General features: G+C 35.1%; 6 protein-coding genes across 8 annotated transcripts; 2 read left to right on the plus strand and 4 right to left on the minus strand.

Moving 5' to 3' along the window:
* Positions 1–737: 737 nt before the first annotated feature.
* Positions 738–3928, minus strand: LOC129881080 (40S ribosomal protein S17-like). 2 transcript variants are annotated; one of them, XM_055955417.1, is made up of 2 exons: positions 3821–3928; positions 738–1380 (listed from the first exon to the last, which is right to left on the minus strand). In XM_055955417.1, the coding sequence occupies exon 2, from the start codon at positions 1352–1354 to the stop codon at positions 911–913; it is 444 nt and encodes a 147-aa protein (XP_055811392.1). In that variant the 5' UTR covers positions 1355–1380; positions 3821–3928; the 3' UTR covers positions 738–910. The 2 variants fall into 2 exon arrangements, with proteins under 2 accessions (XP_055811392.1, XP_055811393.1); XM_055955418.1 differs by lacking the exon at positions 3821–3928 and adding an exon at positions 1837–1877.
* A 1173-nt stretch (positions 3929–5101) lies between these two features.
* Positions 5102–8036, plus strand: LOC129881081 (transcription factor SRM1-like). The gene is made up of 2 exons (XM_055955419.1): positions 5102–5508; positions 7398–8036. The coding sequence occupies exons 1-2, from the start codon at positions 5198–5200 to the stop codon at positions 7651–7653; spliced, it is 567 nt and encodes a 188-aa protein (XP_055811394.1). The 5' UTR covers positions 5102–5197; the 3' UTR covers positions 7654–8036.
* A 577-nt stretch (positions 8037–8613) lies between these two features.
* LOC129878731 (uncharacterized protein At2g27730, mitochondrial-like) lies at positions 8614–11535 on the minus strand. The gene is made up of 3 exons (XM_055953479.1): positions 11350–11535; positions 9985–10062; positions 8614–8949 (listed from the first exon to the last, which is right to left on the minus strand). Exons 1-3 carry the CDS (start codon positions 11503–11505, stop codon positions 8920–8922), a joined length of 264 nt encoding a protein of 87 aa, XP_055809454.1. The 5' UTR covers positions 11506–11535; the 3' UTR covers positions 8614–8919.
* Positions 11536–12877: 1342 nt separating this feature from the next.
* On the minus strand, positions 12878–15708 carry LOC129881082 (probable small nuclear ribonucleoprotein G). Its single transcript, XM_055955420.1, has 4 exons — positions 15574–15708; positions 15463–15485; positions 13447–13568; positions 12878–13220 (listed from the first exon to the last, which is right to left on the minus strand). Exons 1-4 carry the CDS (start codon positions 15606–15608, stop codon positions 13158–13160), a joined length of 243 nt encoding a protein of 80 aa, XP_055811395.1. The 5' UTR covers positions 15609–15708; the 3' UTR covers positions 12878–13157.
* A 1168-nt stretch (positions 15709–16876) lies between these two features.
* LOC129878747 (uncharacterized) lies at positions 16877–17789 on the plus strand. The gene has a single exon (XM_055953481.1). The coding sequence runs from the start codon at positions 17084–17086 to the stop codon at positions 17690–17692; it is 609 nt and encodes a 202-aa protein (XP_055809456.1). The 5' UTR covers positions 16877–17083; the 3' UTR covers positions 17693–17789.
* Positions 17790–18504: 715 nt separating this feature from the next.
* LOC129881083 (ferredoxin, root R-B2-like) lies at positions 18505–22892 on the minus strand. 2 transcript variants are annotated; one of them, XM_055955422.1, is made up of 2 exons: positions 22741–22892; positions 18505–19192 (listed from the first exon to the last, which is right to left on the minus strand). In XM_055955422.1, exon 2 carries the CDS (start codon positions 19182–19184, stop codon positions 18732–18734), a length of 453 nt encoding a protein of 150 aa, XP_055811397.1. In that variant the 5' UTR covers positions 19185–19192; positions 22741–22892; the 3' UTR covers positions 18505–18731. The 2 variants fall into 2 exon arrangements, with proteins under 2 accessions (XP_055811397.1, XP_055811396.1); XM_055955421.1 differs by having other exon boundaries at positions 22698–22884.
* Between the last annotated feature and the right edge of the window lie 116 nt (positions 22893–23008).

Below are 23008 nucleotides of genomic sequence, written 5' to 3' on the forward strand. Positions count from 1 at the left end.
AGATAGAATTTATTAAATTTTTCATATTTTACCCCTACAATTAATATGATCTTTTGAATGTAAACAACTCTCAATACTAGCTATTTCTTTACTAATTATTGCATTGATATAAACAAATGGCAAAATGGTAAAGTCTTTCAATGTATTAATGATTTTTTAATCACCGTATAAAGTTGAAAGTGCCCATCTAATATGAGACGGAGGGGGTATACTACTTTCTTTGTCTCAATTTAAATGTCTTAGTTTGATTGTACAGGAGTTTAAGAAACAAACGATAACTTTTGAATTTTGTGATCTAAATTTAAAAGAGTGTGTAGTATAAATCTTGTTGTTAAGAAGTCCCACATTGGAGATGGGATGGATAGTTAGTCTCCTAATATGGATTTGGACAATCTTCATCCTATAAGCAAGCTTTTGAAATTGAGTTAGACACAAAATCCATCTTTACATGGTATAGCCAAGCTCGTCCCAATTCTTTGTTCAGCGATGTTGGACCACCATATTATATTGTCCACGCTCCAATAAATAAGGTCTTGGCATGCGAGCGAGCAGTTACTTTCCTTATATGGACTTGAACATTTCTCATCCTATAAGCTAACTTTTAAGGTTAAGTTAGCCCCAAGATCCATCTTTACAATTGTGATCTTAACACGACCCAAATAAGCCTCACTCACGAGTATTCAAGCAAATATTCCCATTAACACATGGAAGATTTGCCAGCAGCAAAATGATTGTAATTGACGAAATGTATCATATGCATTTTAACACAAAAAGGGGTTGTTTATCATTTGTCTCAACACTGGAATGAGTTTCAAAGACTCCTTAAAGCAAATTAGGGAAAACTAACATAATCTAACCAAAAACTTTCTTCAATAGACCATAAAATCATTGTAACTGCTTTCTTATATTATTAGTATTTCCGTCCAAAACCTCCTGCACCTCCTGCACCACGGCCATATGTTGGGAGAGCTGCCACTGCTTGTGGCTCAGCGGCCTGCTTGACAACACCAGGAAGGTCAGACATGCCGAGGGCTGAAAGCATGTCAAGGGTCTCCTTGTCAACTTCAATGAGATCGGTCTTGATGGCAGACTCATCAGGAACAAAGTCCATGCGCCTCTCACGTTCCTCCTCCTGCAATTTAAGTGAGATACCACGAACTGGTCCCTTCTGGATACGTTTCATGAGGTGGGTGGAAAATCCAGCAATCTTGTTGCGGAGACGCTTGGAAGGAATTATGGCAACTTCCTCCAGGATCTTCTTGTTTGTGTGGAAATCCAAAGTCATTTTGGAGTAATACCTCTCAATTACCTGCCGAGATGACTTCTTCACGGTCTTAGTGCGTACACGACCCATCCTTGCAGAATTTCCTTAGACCAGACCTGTTACACTAATGTTTGTCAGTTACCTATCAAAAAAGTTAATGTTTCTAGTTATTCATCGTTAATCCTTTCCCTAGGTGAACAGCATGTGCTGATGAATAGTTCATTTTCATGTGAATCTGAATATTTCTATCAAATTATTGTGACTTATTGAACCTTTAAGTACAAAGTATGCACCTGTGAAGCATATTAGAACTGAGAAGCTCAAACAAACACAAGTGTGCATGAATCTAAAAAAGAAGGCATTTTTATCTTTTCTTTTGATCTCAGATAACATCATGGAGAAAGTGATTATACATCTAAATCAATTTGCATGGGAATAGGCTCGGAAAAGGCATCTCTGCTAAGACGATTAATACAAAAGGACCAATTACAAAGTGACTGTTCAAGACTTCAACTTAACGAAATTGTGCAATGTAGTTTATTAATGTCTTGAACAATAAATAACAGCAATACCATTGATAGCCCATACACGAAAGGGTAGTGAATTTTAAATTCTAGATACAAGAATGCAGAAAGACTACTACTTTATAATGATGCTGTCCAGGCAAGCTTGCACAAAAACTGGACTAATCCATTGGGTGCCAACTAACTCCCACCAACTAGAACAAATGAATAAAAGAAGTATCACCTAACTACTGTTTACCATAGTTGTGACTTGTGATTTGATCGCTTGTATATCATGTTTCATTCCATACTCACTCTAGTGTGCCATCTTAAGACTATTTGGGTATCAACTATCACCCGCCAACACAAGTACCAACTCGACAAATGGAAAAAAATCACCTAACTATTTTAAATCATTGTTGTGACTCGAACCCTGGTATACAATGGTTTGTTCCAACTTCACTAACCGCTAAGCCACACTCTTCGCAACCATCTTAGACTATCTTTTAAGCTAGCATCAACCTACTACTACAATTCAGCAACCTTGCCCACAGCTCGACTAATCCATCGAGTGCCAAATATCCCCACCAACTTCAAGTGCTAATAAATGGGTTCTAAATTTGATATGCATGCATATATAATGCATTTCTTAACACAAATACAGTGTCAACCAAGCCTATAGCTGGGCTTCTACAGCAGCACCTGACCAACACAAGCGCCAACTCGACAAATTGAAGAGAAACACCTAATCTTTTTCATATCATTGTTGTGATTTGAACCCTGGTACACCATGGTTCATTCCAACTTCATCAACCGCTAAAGCCATAAACTTTTTAAAAAAAACTACAGTCAACCAACCAGTACACTCTCCATTCCCCATTCTAGTTTTCTAAATTTCAAATAACCAAATTACCTGTGCCACTCAAAATCTAGCCAGCAACAAACAGAAAACGGGAACACATATACACAAAGATGTTGTATTAAAAAAATTGGTTCCTTAAAAAATGGATTTTATTTAGCAAGTAAATAATTTTGCTCAATCATAAAGCATAGAAATTTATCTACTAAATTTTCCTTTCAATTTTGATTTGATTGGTTTTTTTTTTGAGTCAAGGGTCTATTGGAAACAACCTCTCTACTAACTACTCTACAGTCAACCTAACAGTACCCAATCCATTCCCCATTCTAGTATTCTTAATTTCAAATAGCCAAATTACCCGTGACACTCAAAATCAATAGCTGGCAACAAACAGAAAACAGGGACACATAATCACAAGACATTCTACTGACAAAAATTAATTCATCAAACATATGGATTTTAACAGCTTTTAGTAAATAAATAATTTTGTTCAATCCAAAAGCATTGTGATCACATCAAGCACATAAATTTATCTACTAATTTAGAGCAATGTAATGTTATAAGAAACTTCTTATTCTTCCACACTAAACAAATCATTTAGTATTCATATATTCATCATAGACTACATCTTTTGTTATCAAAGACTACATTAATATTAATATTTTTTTTGGTTTCCGATTTAGTGTCGGATAACCACATTGGAATCCGACTAATCCGGATTCGCCCCGCGTAAAGCTCCATTCGAGGGGAAGGGCTTACTACCAAGGATTTTTTCATATCCAGGGACCAAACCCGAGACATCTAGTTAAGGGAGGAGCAGCCCTATCAGTTGCACCCCATCCGTTGGTGGTAAAGACTACTTTTTTATAATAGCACTGTCTGGGAAAACTTGCACGCAACTCAACTAATTCACTATTGTCCGCTATCTCGCGCCAACACATATAACAACTCGACAAGTACTTGAAAAAAACTCTCTTTTTCACACTAGTGTCTACCTACCAGTACACATTACCTGTGTCGCTGAAAATCCATAGCTCGCAAACATTAAACAGTAATACATAAACACAAAAAAACATTATATTGAAGAAAAAATTAGCTCATATATGGATTTTATTAGCTTTTAGCAATTAAATAAATTTTGTTCAAATCCTAAATCATTTTTGATCAAATAAAACAAAAATCTATTAAACTCACAGAGATTTGCAGCAGAAAGACGAGGAACCACCGTCGTGTGTGCGGCAACTGAAGCTCTGTGTGAATTTTTCAACAATGGTGAAGACATATTAGGGTTTTTGTGTTAGTGGATTTTCTGGACTTTTCTTGGGCTTGGGTTTGGGTAAAGTTTACTTTGGGCTTGGACCAAGGCTCTTCCCAATTTCCAATTTTACTTTGAGTCGGGTATGTAAGCCATGTATCTGGATCTTGAAAATAATCGATTCAAGCTCATCATAATCTCCTTTTTTTGATTCCTTCAAAGACCAGATCTAAGTCCTGTCGAGTAACCCACATTTTGAATTCACATTAATAAATAAACGTGTCTGTTAACTTGGTTTTAGTTGATATCTATGTCATTCAATTTTGAGTGTACACAAACAAATATTTAATTTTGTATAAAATTGAATAAGTAGATACATGTATCTTGCGTGGAATATTTACGTCCTATGTAGCGTTTTATGTGTATTATGTCACGTACAATGCGTGTGTCTACTTATTTAACTTTGTACAAGTTTAAGTGTCTACTTGTGCACATCCAAAGTTGAAAGGCAAAAGAAAGAGAGGCTTTTCTTTGCTGGCCTTTTCATCTAGATATGCGATCACAATTGAGCCAAATTAAAGAGTACATTTATGCCTTTTGAATTGATCACTTATTTTAGATTTATTTATACCTTGACTAATTTTACAAAATATTTATTATCTTTCAAATATCAAATAATTATATTTACTATTTGAATGAATAACAAAAATGATCTAACATGTTAATAAGGATATTAATAAATGTATGCATTGTTTTATAGTGAATTAGTGATTATAATAATAAAAGGACTATTATATATGAAATACGAACTTCAAGAGTATTTTCATCCATAAATATTCTGAATTCAACCTCTCTCTTTTCCTTAACAAGGAAAATCGCAATCGCTATTTACAAATTTTGCTTCACGCTAGCAAATAATATAAAATTTGTAATTTGCATTAGGTAAATCTTATACAATAATTTATCATACCTCGTAAAATTACATGTAGGTGATATTAAACTGAGAATTTTTCATTTGAGATACCTTGTTCAACCAACTCGATTCCTTCTAAATAATACTATATAAATTTATTTAATTGAAGGATAAGTTATTTTGAGATTAATTATTTCAGAATTATCATCCACACTTACAATGACATTACAATTCCAAAATAAATTATCGTGCAATTTTGTCCAATCAAACATGATTAATTCAAAATTAATTATCTCCTACGCCTCTTACAAAGCAGCCCAAAAAGACACATATTTTCCCTTTTAATTCTACTCTTTAGACATTTTTGTCATTTACCAAAAAAAACCTTCCGACCGGCGATTCAATGTCGACATGGACGAGGGACGACGACAAGCTATTCGAACACGGATTAGTTCTATACCCGGAAAACATCGCCGATCGGTGGCAATTGATCGCCGATCATGTCCCCGGAAAAACACTCGATGATATAATGGCTCATTACGATGACCTTGTTCACGATGTATTTGAAATTGATTCGGGTCGGATCGAATTACCGAGCTATACGGATGATCCGGTTGAATTGGAAGGGGATTCTCAGATTTCGTTTGGGTCAAACAAGAAGAACAATGAAATTGAGAGGAAAAAGGGTACACCATGGACTGAAGAAGAACATCGGTAACATTTTTAATTTATTTTTTTTTACTATTTTGCTATTAATTTTTTATTTGAAATTTTTCTGGGTTTAATTATCTTCTTGTGGATTTTTGTTTAATTATCTTCGTGAATTGTTGAATTTGGTGAAAATTCTTGTGTGTGTTGAATTTGGTAATATGGGTTTTGTTATAACAGTGGTGTGTGGGCTAGCTTGCCTGTACACTCGACTAATTCCATGGGACAGTTGCAACCTCACACTAGCAACAAGTATCCGATAACTCGGTCTATCTAGTAGGTGGGAAGAAATCGGGTAGTGTTAATGGTGGAGTTTTCTGGCTTGGAAATGACTCTATTTTTGTTCCAATTTCAACATTTTCCTTTCTGCTTTGATCAGTGAGGAAAAAGGACTCTTTTTCACTCATCAAAAGAAAAATCAGAAAAGAGGTACCTTTTTTTTCCCAATGAAATGCCTAAGAGTAATCCTCATCATCCAGAGTCGGGTCCATGATTTTAAGTTTATAGGTTTAATTGGATGATATGGGAATGCAATTAAACAAATCTTTGTGAATTATTTTTATCTTTTAAGGTTGAATTTGGTGTTATGGGTTTTGTTTATCACCTATTCTTTTATCAGTTATCATTTCTGAGATTGTGGGTAAATATAGAATAACAGTCTTTCGACTAGTTCTTCTTTTATCTGTTTGTTTGTTATGGCTGGGAAACGTGTGTCTTTTGATTTCAGTTCAAGCATTTTTCTTACTGCTTTGATCAGTGGGACAAAAAGACTATCTTTACAGATGAAAAGAAAAAAATAAGGAAAAAAATACTCTCTTTTTTGTTAATGGCTGAGTTTTTGGCTTGGAAATGAGTCTCCTTTGATTTCAATTTAAGCATTTTTCTTCCTGCTTTGTTCAGTGGGAAAAAGAACTCTTTTTTACCCATTAAAAGTAAAAAAGAAGGAAAAATGCTATGTTGCTTGGACTCTTCAAAAAATGTAGATGAATGAGTGTGGGATCCTACAAAAGTAGTGCTTTTTTGAGGAATGACACAGGTGAGGCAACATTTATAGAGAGTCCAAGCAAGGATAAATGTGCCTATTTTTTGTTCAATGAGCTGCCTAAGCATAATCATCCTCTACTTTTTATCTTTAGCCAAAAATGCTTAACTATCTGCCTAAGAGTAGTTCTATTCAAGAATTGAATTCTCTTGGTCTCTGAACTGTTAAACTGATACAACTTGAAATTTCCTTCTCACATGTGTAATCCGTTCTATATCCGATTGTTCTTGTCTCTTCTTTGTATCCATGCTCGAAGTTAATCATTCGTGCAGCAAAATGGTGATTTTTGGCCACGAGGGTGGGGACTATTTTTTCAGATTGAGTCAGTCAGCCTCTGATCTTCGTGAGAGTAAATTGACCATTTTGATAGACTTGGTCAGTTTTCATTGTTCACTATCTAGATCTTTCGAAGGGTTGTTTGGTTGTGCTTAGTGGTATGGTGATTACAAATATGAACTAAGAGTTTTTTGACAGATTCTTGTCCCATTTCATATAACCAACTCTAACTTGCTTGGGATTGAAGCATGTTGTCAATCTTGTCACCGCCATAGTGCCATTAGAGGGTCAAGGGCTCATATCATTAGAGTACTTATAAACTTCGCTGCTCGGACTCTTCAAAATGAAGATGGGTACATGTCAGATCCTCCAAAAGTAGGCATATTTGGAGGATCCACTATGGATGTGGCAGCATTTTTGGAGAATTTGTGCAGTAGCTAGAGTTGTTGTACTTAATTGTATAACTGGCATTGCTGTTCAATAGCTGTTATTTGAGGCATAGTTATTGTTGGTGTTTACAACTGACATTGCTGTTCTATGGCTGTTATTGACTTAAAATCCTAATTATCTTGCATAGGTTATTCCTTATTGGGCTGGACAAATACGGGAAGGGTGACTGGAGAAGCATTTCAAGAAACGTAGTGATATCAAGGACGCCCACGCAAGTGGCTAGTCATGCTCAAAAATACTTCATTAGACAACAGGCGATGAAGAAAGAACGGAAACGGTCCAGCATCCATGATATTACTACTGCAGTGGATACGAATCCAGTGCCTCCTCAAAGCAGCTTTCAAAACCAAACAGGCAGTCAAAATTTCAACTTCACAATGTAGAGGTGAGTAGCAGGAAACAAAAAAGAACACTCATATCTGTACATAGAAGTGCCACCTGCAATCAATGTTCGAACTTGTAAAGTTAATACTTTCTAGTTGACAGTTAATTCTAGTTAGTGAATCCAGAAGCTTAAAGATCGGTCTTTGGTCTTTGGTCTTTTTCCCAATGCAAGGAGAACAGTTGATGAAATTGTTAGCAAAATGGCTGAAGAACAGATGGTGTTAAATTATTTTAGCTCTGATGTCATGAGTTCAGTAGTTTGTGTCTTTATTGTAGTTTTGTTTTTTGGTTTTGTGCTAGTTTCTGGTAAATGAACCTGGAAAATGGTTAGAGTTGTGGTACATAGAATTTGAGTAATATCAAAAATATTCAATATTCTCTATGCTGTCCCATTGCCATTCTAGTGTATATATGTTGCATGTTAATGACAATAATATGTCACATTTATCCTCCACAGTAGTTGTCTTTGCATTGAGTAACTTCTTATATATACGGGATTGAGTTGGATGCGCGTGCATTGGCTTGTCTTTTTTAGTCTAACCTGCGTACACCCCACCCTCCCAGACCCTACTTGTGGATTACACTAGGTATGTTGTTATTGTTGGCTGGACTGCTGGTGGTGGATGGAGAGTATAATTACTAGGTTCAGATCAATCCAATGTTTTCGACACTAAGCATAGATGCATATGTGAAAAATTACGATAGTAAGTATTTAAGTATGAATTCATACTAGTTTTCTCACAGTAAATAATCCAAAGTAGACGGTGACTCCGCCCACCATATGCTCAAGCAGATGGAAAAACTCTCCTACTATTTTTTGCTTCTGCTGAGTTCAAATTTGAGACCTTATAGTTCTCATCGCACTTCATTGGCCACTAGATCCCACCAAGTCCAATTTTTTGTTCTTGCATCCCAAATTTGGCAAAAGATTGTCTACGATTATATATAGGATCGTTAAGTTCTTTCAACACAAGGGCTAGTTCCGAATGACTTGATCACGAGCGACGAGTTTACACTATGATTCACCATGTTATAACAAACTATAAAAACGCAGTGCCAACAGAATCAAACTGGTCCAAACAAGATGATATTTGATTCTTGGACCAAACGTGTTTTACAGTCAAAAAAAACTTCAAGGATAACGAGCATGGAGGATAATAACTACGAAGTACTTTGAACAAGGTCCAACAGTATCAAGAGCAAAGCAAAGTCATTAACCATTTATTTGTCAAAGGTACTTGAAAGCAAGAGTTTGAGATGTCAGTTCAGCTCTTGTTAGCCCCTTCTTCAGCCTTCTGCTTAAATAAAAGAAACAGCGGGTTAAGAAAACATGTCCAGTATAATCTAACAAAAAAAAAGGTATATAGTTAAAAAAAATTGTTCGGCGACTAAAAATGAAACTAGTTAATATGAAAATGTCATATGGGAGGGCAAAGTGTATGTTGAGAATAGTAAATAAACGTAATTCTATCAAATTTGAAACCTGTAGGTCATTCACAAAATATGTATGAAATTGGATGCTAGAACTTCGTTAAAGGTTCAAAACTTAACTTGGCAAATGCTAAACCAAAAAAAGACGCATAGGTTTAACTCACAACAAGAAGAATATTATGTCTACAATACTAAGGTTTATTGAAATGGTTTGAACTTTGAGATAGTTGGTTAAACCAAGTATACACAATTTCCATCCATACTACACCTAGTTCAAAGATTTACCAATGAGAGTTTAACAAAAAGTAGTAGAGTAATATGAAAACGCAAAATGGCTCTCTTTTTCACTATTACTTGCAATTGTCTTCCTCAAAGGCTTAGTGAAATGTTTTTACCTAGATGATGAATATCAGTTTTAGCGGTTCTTGTTTTGATTGAACATAAAACTTAATGATTTATAAGGTAATGGAAGGCGGATGTGAACTATGGTGGTAGCTTTGATAGAAAAGGGTAACATATTGTTTACAAGCTGATGGAAGAAAGTCTAATGGAGTAGAAATTGGATGCCTAATCAAAATAACTATTTCCCCAGTTTAATGTATAATTTTGATAAAGGGAATATATTCAATATTTTACCCAAGCCAAAGATAAGACATCCAAACTGATATATACCAAATGGAGTGGGTAATCTTCTTTTTGCTTAATCACAAAAGGAGGGAGATTAATTTCCAACATCCTAAGAGAATTCTCATCCTATGAGAACTAAAATATGCAGTTTTCTTTTAAGAAGAATTAGCTTTTTTCCGCTGTTAAAATGTACCATAAACAAATGAGAATCGCCAGTTTATGTATGACTATACTTATAGAACAAGCAAATAGAATAAGAGGAGGATCCAAACCTTATCGGCCTTCTCTTTCTCAGCTTTCTCTCGCTCTGCCTTCTGCTTTGCCTTCTCCAACCTCTCCCTTTCCATTTTCTATTCACAAAATTGAAAAAGAAAACACATGAATGATCTACCACAAACCTTATATCATACATCAAAAAGAGAACACATCAATCCAATTCACTCCAGTCCCAACTATTTGGAGCCGATGCAATTCAGAATTTAGGTTTCGAATCAGTACAATCTATTATTCATAGTAATTATTTTACACACACATAATATACATATGCGGCTGTTTGTGTACATAATATACATATTACACATGCAGAAATTAGAGCTATAGGATTTGGAATTAGTACGATCTATTATTTATAGAAATCCTTTTAGATCCACACACACACACATATAGCTATGTGGTTTGGAATTGATACAATCTATTATTTACAGTAATTTCTTTACAGAATCATGATTATACATATACATGTCTGTGCATGCTCACACATATCAAGTCCCAGCTGAACGTAGTGAATTCTGTGGGTGAATGATTAGATCCGTCTATATCATCTGTATCCATTTCACTCTCTCCGAACACACTCCATTCAAATTAAATAAAAAGAATATAAACTGCGAAACATGAAATGAAATAAAAAGGGCGAAAACATGGATATCTGATTGTACATGATAAATATACATGTGTGTGTATCCGTACATATACACATATACCATATACCATATATACATACATGTAGAACTTAGAGCTCATGCATTTTGAATTGGTACAGTCAATAATTTACACCAATTTTTCTGCACACTCATGATTATACACATACATATGCACACGCACATTCAGCACGAGCTGAACATAGTGAATTCTGTCAGAGAATTGTTACATCAGACTATTTTTGGATCAAAATGTATAAATCATCAATATCCATTTCACTCTACTCAACCACAATCCATTTGAATAACAGAAAAACATACATGTATGTATCTGTACATATACATATACATACATGTAAAACGCAGAGCTCATGCATTTGAAATCAGAACAACCTAATGTACATCATTTTTACTACACACTCATGATTATACACACACATTCGACATCAAGCTGAAAATAGCGAATTCAATCAGAGAATCATCACATCCGCCAATTATTCGTAGTATTTTTTTTAACAAACAATACGCATATACGTGTATGTGTCTATTACACACATATTACATATAATCTATTGTGTTAGATCTGCCAATTTTCAGATCAATTTCACTGTATTCAATCACAATCCATTCAGATACTATTACACAACAATAAGGAGAACATAAATTCGCGAAATATAGAATGAAATTCAAAAAAAAAAAAGGAAAATCATGAAGACCTACCTGAATGTAAATGTTCTCTTGAGCACGTTCTTCTTCACCGAGGATTTTGCCGTCACTGAAGCATCGGAGGCCGGAAACTGACGATCGGTGAGCTACATTAGCACCTTCCATTAAACGACGAAGTCCACTGAATGAAACGACAGATCTCATCGCCATTTGGAGAGTGGAAATTTAACAGTAATGAAGTGTACCTTATTTGTGATTGGCGTTTTGGTATTTATAGGCAATAGTGAAGTGGGGTCCAGTTTTTGACCGGGTTTTCGGGTTATGGATCAAGTGGTAATATACTTTAAAAAATAGACAAATTGCCATTTTTGAACTTCTCATCGTGTTTTAGCTAGTGTTTCAAAACATTTAAGTTTTAGCCGCTTTTTCAATGCAAAAATATTCGTTTGGATTATCATACCCTAAACTTAAACATGAAAAATTTTAAAATTTGCGAGATACCACACTGCATAATTAAAAGGGATAATTATGCCACATGGCCATTCGACAAAAATAATAATCAAAAAAATGGTCATTAGTTGTGTAAGCATGTATAGTCAGTATATATTTCATATATAGTCAAACTATATTCAGTTTTTAAGTGTATCATAATGTATATTCAGTGTATAACTCATGTATAAGTAATCTATATTGTATAGTCAATATATACTTTCTATGACTTTTGACAAGCTATATTGTATAGTCACTGTATATTTTCTATGATTTTGATTATTTTTTATGTAAATAAAACATGATTATATTTGTTGCAAACTAATTAATTTATTGTATATATTTGAAATTGTCCCTAATTAAAATACAAGTGTATCAATTTTAGACATATCATCTATAAATATCATTACTAGCTATTGAAGGGAAGGTGATCTTGTTTAGGGATTTAGAAGTTTTAACTAATTTACATTGTGGGGTTATTTAGAAATCATCTAGAACCCATAAATATAGGAATAAAATTTGTGCACGAACTTCCTTCTCAAATTTCACTTGTAAAATTATACTTGGGTATGTTGTTATCATCTAGGGGCTATACTTCACTTACAAATATTGAAGTTATTGTTTGCAAATTGATGTTTTGGTAATAGTATCATTTAGGAGTTTTAACTAATTTACATGGTGTGGGGTTATTCAAAAATCATCTAGAACCCACAAATATAGAGATAAAATTTGTGTACAGACTTCCTTCTCAGATTCCACTTGTAAAATTATACTTGGGTATGTTATTAACATCTAGGCACTATACTTCACTTACAAATATTGAAGTTATGGTTTGCAAGTTGATGTTTTGGTAATGGTATCACTATCAAACACATGACAAAAGAGGATGAGCAAAACAAGGGATCACAGACCATCCAATGCATTCTTTTCGATCTTGTACCCTATGTAGGCTTGCAAAGGGTAGGGGAGATACTGAACATGATTCAACTAATGGAGATTCTTGGAATAACTACAATAAGTCATTCAAAGTGAGCGTTTAATGAGGGGTTGCCATGCACATATAAGAAGAATCAAGGAAAATTCATAGCTCAAGTCAGAGCAAGGTGCCATAAGACGTTCAACAGGTAATCTCATGATCAAGCACTCATGTCCCGACATTGTCATTGTATACAAAACTCACCAGATGAAATTCTGAACATGTTTCTCTAGATGAACAGAGATATTGATGATTTTTCATTGTCAGATAAATCATCAGAGAAATCAAAGATAAACTAGTTAATTCAGGTACAATACATAATTCACTTAGGTTCCATAAGAGCAGTAAATATCTTGAACATAGTTGAAGAACCCTCTAATAATCAGCTTCACTCGTATTACTGTGGTCTGGCAACCGGTTCCAGTGCTTCAATCGTCACCACGCTATTACCCCGAATTACCTGCAACATCAAACATGCACCAAGTGAAATATTAGTGACCGCGATAGTAGAGGGGTTTCTAGAATAAACAAACTTTTGAGCTAACTAAGTGTTAAGTAATGGGAACAGAATTTTCATCAAAATATAAGAAATCTTGAAGACTACAAAGAAAATAGAATTGATTAGGTATCACAATTACATCAACTCCCGGAAGAGGAAGGGAGTAAAAACAACAGCAAAGACTTACCACCATGCCAATCTCATTCTTATCGTTTCCATTGACCTCAACAGTGTTGTCGATAACCAAATTCATGAACTGATCGAACCCACGGAGAGTCCCCACAACTTGGCGGTTGGCATTCAACTTGACTGCAAAATGTATACCATGTTACTTAATTCTGAGAAGCTACTTCATGAAGAAAATTGACCAATAGAGTCTGTGATTCAGACGATGAACATTGATACTTAAACTGTACAAGTGCTAAAACTTATAAAATGTACACATGCTGAAACTTACCAAATATATAAAATTCCCTCAGGTTAAGATGACAACTTTTATTCCAATTACTTGACCCCAGAGTCTATCAGATAGCCTCTCCACCTCCCAACATCTGCGTACATTCTACCTTCCCCATATCCCACTTGTGGAACTACATTGGGTATGTTGTTTTTTAGATAACAAAACTTTTATTCCAATTACTTTCATCAAATTCTATATGGTTAGCCCTGCACGAGGAGCCAAAATAATGGTGGGCAGTAGACCACTTCAAAAATACAAGTTTATCAAAAATGCAAAGAGTATAGCATGTGGTGTTACACTTTGTATGTACTTTTTAACATGTCCAGAAAAACAAAGATCAGTATTCTTAGCATGTTTGATGTTAGATGATAAGCTACTGCACTTCAGTTTTTAGTTTTTTTCCTCAAAGGCAAACATCAAGATAAAATATGAGCAATCCAAATATGCAGTAATAAGAATTGTTTGAGAATGCAGAGTAGAATATGACTCCACATTATGCAAAACTAGGTACATTGTTTGAGAAATTTAAGCAAATCCGATGTCAATATATGCAATATTTTGAAATGCAGAATCAGCACTTGCCGTACAATCGCAGAAGCATCATGTAAAAAGGGAGGAAAAAGTATTTACAGTCTCGCTAACTATGGACAACAAAACAAAAAACAACTACACCTTAAGCCAAACTAGTTTAGGTTTTATTTGACTCCACAATATCCATGTTTGGAGCTGTTACATTCCAATACTCTTATTATCTTTTGGGATAAATTAGGGTACCCTGGTGCGATGAAGTGCTAGCGACTCAACTCATAATGCACGATGAGATAAGATATGGCAGGATATCCAATGATTACGCCTGTGCTAAAGCTTATACTGTGGTTTGTTGACGGTATAGGGATTTGACCTAGCAACTACAGGCTCGGGTGCAAGAATGGTATCCCTTGCCTATTGCGCCCTCCCAATAATACATGTTTATCAACCACCCCCTTACTACAAGAACGTCTAATGACGATGAGAAACAAAACACTCTTGTGAAAGCCCACTTCTCCAGTCTTCTTCGAATCCTTAATAGAACTCAAAATTACGTTTCTTCCATATACAAACTATATCTTTCTCTTCCTTAGAGATTGAATAGAAAGTCAAACTGAATGTGATGAAAGCTTATATGCTTAACACATGCAAGCCAAATACAGTATGAGGGCTTTCTCTTCTATAGACACCCAGTGGCAGATCCAAGATTTTCACCGAAGGGGTTCGAAAAATAAAAATGTAGTGCCTAGAATTTGAACTTGGAACCTCAAGTTAAATTTTGAACCACCTAAACTAGTGAGTCAACCTCTAATCTTGTGCTTAGAAAATTCAAAATCTATATATATACACTAAAATATAAAACATACCTTACATCTAAGGTTTAATTTTTTGCTAAAGGGGTCCTCGTAGATCCGCCCCTGAAGGCACCGTCAACCAAATGCAGTATAAATTTTATCTCAAACTTAATTTTAGGATATACCACCTTATCCCACATACGAAACGACTAAAAAAGTTAATTTTGTTTATCATAGATTCCCCTTAAACTCTAACCTATTTGCAGCAAGAATCTAGTAAACATCAACACAAAGTTCACAACTTTAAAAGTAAGTTCTAAAGACTGCATTTTTCAGAAATACCCACTAGCAATAACACAAATAAAATCATTATTTAGACACATAACAACGATAAACAAACAAAAAAAAGTGTTTAACTTACTTTGAAGCTGCTTGTCCATATACCTAACCAAAAAAAAAAGTAAAAAATGTAAGAAATTAATTGTGAGCAAAAAATTCTTAGAAAATTCATAAAAAAGATTTTTAGACATACTTTTTGAGATCTGGAGGCTGACCAGATCTGCTCATCTTGTTTCCTCTTTTTGTCTTTTGAGAGAGAGAGGCAATCGACGAGATGAAAAATTTTCTGATGCTCAGCGGCTGCTTGTGGTCTAAAAATAAACCCCTAGAAAGGTTTAAAGGTATTTTTGACAACTAGACTATAACTAAAGGGACCAAACTACAATTTTTAAACATTTTTTTATACCTATCTGATATTCTCCATTTTATTTTTCTAAACCCTTTTATATTTAAATTTTTTTAAAAACATATTTTATCATATTTTCTAAAATTCTCTATCATTTAAAAAAAATACAAAAATTCATTCTCTCTCCTATTCTCGGATACATCACTCTTACGTGATGTATTAGGACGCGATGTATCAGGACAAGTGTGTCCTGTATTAATAAAGACATTATATTGGGACGTTAAGCGATGTATCGGGACAGGTGTGTCCTGTATCAACAAAGACATTATATCGGGACGTTAAGCGATGTATCGGGACAAGTGTGTCTTGTATCAATAAAGGTAATGTATTGGGATGCATGTATCAGGACGTTGAGTGACGTATCTAAAATCGGGACGCAATTTTTCGAGACGTTGAGTGATTATTTAAAATCGAAACGCGACGTATCGGGATGTTGAGTGATGTATTCGAAATTGAGATGCGATGTATCAAAATATTGAGTGACTTATCCGAAATTCTTAAATTTTAAGAGATTTTTGTAATTTGAAAAAAAGTAGGGATATAATGTAATTAGCTCTTAACACTGTGATTTATGTAAAATTGCGTGATTTTTTTTTAGAATTTGGGATTTCGAATTTAAGAAGACGGGAGTCTAAGGTGTAACTGATAAAAATTATTACCATGTGATTACGAGGTCATGAGTTCAAGTTGTGAAAATAACCTTGATGTTGCAGAAATACATGGTAATAATACACTATTGTTAAGTATACATATATTAATTCTTGTTTAAAATTTAACCACTTTTTCCACTCTACCTAAATTAATATATGGGTAGCACCAAAAATCAAAACCAAAATAGTTTTCATTTTCATTTGACCACTTTGTCATTGAATTAATCCTTAAACAAATATTGGACCAAATAGAATAGAGAGTCTTATTAAACATGCAGCCACCTTTTTGCAAAGACCTCCATAATACATGCATGATTGCATGGCGACAAACAGTCAAACATGTCCTTTTCCAAAAGACAAAAAATTGAAACATCAATTCTTGTTAATTAAATACCATGTTGGAATTAAAGATCTTCTTATTCTCCTCCTTCACCTGCCTACTTTGAAAGAAAAAAAAGTCCATCCCTACCTCCTTTCCTCTTCTTCCTTTTATATATATATATATATCTTACTTTTTACCTGAATATAGTGTTCTTGTGTAGCAGAAAAAGAGGTTGTATACGCCAGACTTTCCTCGATTAAAGAATTTTAGGTGTAGCAGGAAAAGAGGTGTTGTTTCTAAATATTGGCCAAATTAACAAGTTGATATGTCTCTACAACCTCATGATGATCCAACAAACATTGAAGATCAACAACATATCAGTAAAAATTCTCAAGAGAAATTTCCCTGTCATGATCCACCTGAATCATTTTGGCTTTCTAAAGATTTAGAAAGAGATTGGTTTGATCAAAATGCAGCCATGCAAAGAAAAACTTCAATGAAATTTGCATTTTCTGGGAAAGCAAATAACAAAAATTCCAAAATTTTATCTCACAATAATCAAAATCCATCACTTTTTTCCATTCCCAAGATTCAAAAATCTTTCTCGGGGGTAGGAAATCCCAGTCGGATCAACAACAAGGCGGCGAAATCGAAATTCCGGTTCACTAGAAGCCGGTCTGAACCGGGAAGAAAGACATTGAGGCAAGTGTTGGTGTCTGAACCGGGTTCACCAAAAGTGTCTTGCACAGGAAGAGTTCGCCGGTCCAAGTCAAAGAAAGAGAGTAGGACAATAAGAACCGGGTTTTGGAAAAAGGTGAGATCGGCTTTGAAAATCCGATCCGGAGAAAACGAAGGGGGTAGTGTACGGACTGCTGAACTCGAGGGGTACTCTGGTTCAGCAGTCCTAAAGCGATCGACGAGTCGTCGATGGTAAGAGTCATAAATTTTTATTCTATATATTTAAATTAAACTTGTTTTTGGCATGTTGAATTTTAAAAAAGAAATTGTACCTTTTTTATATATTTTATGATAGAGATAATGTACCTATATGTTTGAAAAATATTTAATTTTATAATTTTTTGGATTTTGGCTTGTTATGCTACTTAGTGTTTTGTTGTTATCTTATGAAAAATGTTTATTCTCTTAGTAGGTGAAAGATTATATTTATTAGCCATGTTGGATGTGACTTGGCTTTGGTTGGTATGCAAATTAAAACAACTCCATTTTAGTCACCATTTTTTTTTGTCAAAAAAAAAGAGTAGTTAAAGTTGAATAACAAAACAACAACATTTTCGAGGTAATTCAACAGGTGAGGTTTGGAAAGTGTACAATATAAACAGATCTTAGATCTTATTCCTACCTCGTGATAAAAATAGTAGTTAAAAGTTGAGTTGTTATTCTAGTAAATTCCACTTGGGGAAAAAGTACACAATTTTGTAAATGAAAATCATTATTTTAGTTGAAATACTATTCAAACAAGTTCTTATTCATCACCATCAATGACAATAACATACCCAACGTAATCTCAAAAATAAGGTCTTAAGAGAGTAAAGTCTATGCAAAACTTACTCCTACCTTAGAAGTAGAGAGTCTGTTTTCGATAAATAAGTTCTTATTCAACAATATTTCAGATATTGATAGTCAAAAATAATACTCAAACTTAACACTGCGCGAAAAGGTCTAACTTTGCCCACTGGCGTTGGTGACTAAAGGAAATTTTGAGCCAAAATTATAACGGCAAGGACATAGATGAGCCAAACTTCTAATACAGAAAAGATCACCCAAATTCAATAGTTTTCAAATGGACATTAGTTTAGAGAGCAATACTTGAACAAATTGCAACAAGAGTTATGCCATAAACCAGACACAAATACCACCATCTTAATTTATTTCATTTCCGCGTCTACGGCACAAGATTTGTGTCGCTCTTTAGTTTTCGAGGTCCCCTCGAAGCAAATTGAGTTTGAACATTTTCAAACGACGTCTTCTTCCTTGTGCGTGTGAATAACACAGTCGGATCGTGGGTACGAGATACAAGTCAGCAAATAACCCTTCTCCATTTGATCATCGTCGAGAAATGCACCTTCGGATTGGTCAACTGTTCCAGAAACCAACTGGCCAGCACAGGTACAGCAAGAGCCAGCCCTGCATGAGTAAGGCAGCTCCACTCCAGCTTCCTCTGCTTTATCGAGGATGTATTCATCATCGGCGACTTCAATTTCATTCTCTTTACCATCAGGGCCAATCAGCTTCACCTTGTATGTTGCCATTGCAGAAACTTTGAAGGAGGATGATGACTTCAAGCCAAACGCTTTAGAGATAACCTTTACGGATCCTAAAGAGACTTGGGACTTGGTAAAGGCAGAGGATCTAATTGACGGTGCAACTTTGAGCAAAGAACCTGAAGGAATGCTTACTGTCGACATACCTGAACCTACATAGAATTATTTGATCAATTAAGGTAAATTAATCTGACAACACTATAAACTATAATGTAACAGAAAATCTTTCCACTAAGTCTTAAAGATGGTTCTCAAACTCCTTTACTAGGTCACATCTAATCAATAGTTTCAAAATCACGCAGAGACAGTATAAGAATAGCAGAGGGTGCATAACATTCATTTTATGCCATTCCATTCCCCAAATTCTGTTGATTACGTATGTATTAGTAGTCATGAACCAGCAAGAGTCGTGAATGTCATTAGCATCCAAATGTCCCCTGATTATGCCATGCACAGAATGCCAGTGGTAAAGCCCCAAAAGCTTAGCAGTATCTCAATACTGGGCTTCATTTTATTTCGTATACGCAGAGATCAATCAACTGTAAGCAGGCCTAGTTTTCACAAGTTTGGGATGCAAGATGACGTTTGAGTTTGGTTTCTAAAATACTGAACCGATGGAGATGATAACAGCATAGAAAACTAAGTGGTTAGAACCCAACAGAACAAAATCATTTGTAACTACATCTTCAAACGAATTAAGGAGGAAAAAAAGGGTACTTGTTCTGGGGATGATAACAGTAAGAGTATTGTCAATATTTAGCACGGCGACTGTACTGAGCCTGAGGGCCATATATATAAAGTAAAATAGTACTATTTGCCTTCAAAACATCCTGGATCAGCATCCCCTTAGCCCATCCCACTTCGCTCCTGTCTTTACCTACCACTTTATAATAACATAATTCCAATTACCTTGAATTTACAACTACCACTTCAAACAGACCAGTTCAATAGCCACTTGAGCACACTTTCCATATAACAGTGACTGTTTTCGTACAAACACATTTTTTTATGACAAGGGGAACCCCAGCCACTACCCTTTGCATGCGCACAGGATAAACTCGATCTTTTGCAATAGCTCGTAAACCACACAGTAGAGGTAAACAACACTAGGCAAACCCCGTGGGACGAGCTCGACTGAAAGCGCCGATGCAGGCAAGGGGTTTCGAACTTGAGACTTCCATTATGGAAGTCCAAAGCCAAACCATCTGACACAACATATCTTTTCTTTTTGATAAGTCACACATTTTTCAAGTGCGTAGGTTCAATTTATGAGGCCTGAGATTCTAGGAGATGTCTCTTTGTCTAATTTCAGGAGAAAGAGACTTCAAATCGAGATTTAATTTTACAGTGGGAAATTCCGTTTCAGTTTAAGGGAGAAGAGAAGCAACCAAAATGCACTTCTTCCTCTCCTTAGTTTACTAAATCTTACATCTTTATCCAAATTTAAATTCACTTTCTCCACACAGACAAACAGAAATGAGTCCTAATCTTCACCATTCTTATTCCAAGTTATTCCTTCCTTTTTGAGTTTTTTTTCCCCATTTAAATTATAAATAGCATCATGCATAACTAGTACAAATTAAACTTAGTAATTGTTGACTGAAAATATGCAATAATCCAATGTGATTTTTTTTCTCTTTTACAAAATGTTTTCTTGTTTTCTTCATTACTAGTTTGAACATATTTTAATTTCATACTTTACTTGAAGCATACTAATTTGTAGTGTGGACGGGATACCCTACTGCCTAATTTGTACATTTTACACAATCAAACTAGCATAGAATACACGAAATTGTCAGCACAGCTAGGAGGTTAGAATCCATCAAGCTTTTACAGTCGCTGCATAGGCTGGTCTACTAAGTGCAGACACACTCATCTTCGTGCAGACACACTCATCTTCGTGCATACACATGCTATTAAGAAAAATATAACCTTGGACCTAACTCAAAGTTAGACCTGAATCAACTCCATATGCACACAGTTAAAACAAAGGATTTTAGACCTAACTCAACCCCAAATATCAGCTCAAGATGCGAGAATTATCCAAGACCATATAAAGATGCTACAATCCATACCCTCCCAATCAATATTAGAGTCTAAAAAGCCTCGCACTCCCAAAGTTGGACATCTTGAGCACAGGGGCGGACCTACATTGGGTCCAGGGGGTTCATACCCCCTTCGTTAAAAAATTACATTGTATATATGAGATAAATTTTTTAATTTATATGTATATATTTAACATTGAAGCCCCTGAGCATAAGCCAAAGGACTAGCTCAGTGGAAAAGGGGGTTCAATATTTTGCCTTAGCTTGTCTTAACTCGCGGGTTCGAATCCGAATAAGCACATTTTTTTCCTGATTCGCGTGTTTAATTTTTTTTTGAACCCCCTTCATAAAATTCCTGGTTCCGCCACTGCAGTTGAGCACATATAGTGTAACATGGGATCCAACAATGGGTAGCCCCAATACCAAGGATGAGTTTCATAGCATGTTAACAAATATACCTCGTACCTAACTCAATTTTAATTGTTCAAGACAGTAAAAAGAGACTAAAACCTTTATCCTCACAACAAATGTAGGACTCTAACCCATTTCGCCATAGATGGGATTTCAAATATTTGGAGATTATTTCAAATAAGTGTTTCTTTATTAAAATGACTCATTATCTTCAACTTTAAACTTGAAATATAGAATTTGAAATACAGGTTTTCGGAGTTTTCAAGTTTGACTCAAAAAAACAAACTTTAACAGTGATTTCATGTCCAAACACTACTACAATCCTATGTTGCCCGAACTCTCCAAAAATGCAGTCGCACTCTGTGTCGGATTCTCCAAAAAATGCATACTTTTAAAAAATCTGACACGCACCAAATGACATTTTTGAAGAGTCCGAGCAATATAGCTACGGTCTCCAAATACCCTTTTCAACTTCAAATCCTACTTTTTCCCCCTCAAATCTCAACCAACTCATGTCTCAACGCCAATAATACACAAAATGATTGGTACTCATAAACCGATAGCGGAAGTAGCATTATTCTTTACACAACAACAACAACAACATATCCAGTGTCCCACAAGTGGGGTCTCCTAGGAGGATAGAGTGTGCTCAAACCTTACCCCTCCAACATTATGTTTTTAGACCTTCAAATACCCTTTTCAACTTCAAATCCTACTCCCCCCCCCCCTTCAAATCTCAACCAACTCATGTCTAAACGCCAATAATATACAAAATAATTGGTACTCATAAACCGGCGGCAGATGTAGCATTATTCTTTACACACAACAACAACAACAACAATATAGCCATTGTAATCTCACAACTGGAGGCTCCCGGGAGGATAGAGTGTACACACACCTTACCCTCCCTCCACTTACCTCGTGGAAGTGGACACACTAGCATTACTTTTTTACACATTTATTTAAAATCCGGGATCTGTCTCTAGCAGTCAGACAACAAACAACAGTAACAAAAGAGCCATAACCAAAAAACTAAAAGCACACAAGAAAAAGTTGATTTAATCCAAGAAACAAATACCCATTTACGAAATCAACAAAAATAAACAACCCCACAACCATAGATCAACTGAATCATGCAAATCCACAAACAAATCTCCAAAACAATCACTACATAAATCAGTAAAAAAGGAAATAAACTTACAAAAGTGATTAGAAAAATCTGAACTTTGAATCAAAGAATTAACCTTTCAGCTGTGCCTCAAAGCTTCCCTTTTGGGCAGTGGCAAACAAATGGAAGAAAGTCAAGAACCAAAGGGGCTGTCGCGGTCACGTGATATATGTGAGCCTACGGGTTACATCGCATGTGACTTTGATCTTTTTTGGGCCTTTCCAGGTAGAGGAAGAATTTGCTCCTGATAGCCAATTTAAGGGGTGATTTACGAGAAAGTAAATTTCATAAATAGCAAAATAATGAAACTTAATAAGTCTCCTTATCTATAGTTTGCATAATTA

This window comes from Solanum dulcamara, chromosome 2 (genome assembly GCF_947179165.1).
Source record: "Solanum dulcamara chromosome 2, daSolDulc1.2, whole genome shotgun sequence".
Lineage (NCBI taxonomy): Eukaryota > Viridiplantae > Streptophyta > Magnoliopsida > Solanales > Solanaceae > Solanum > Solanum dulcamara.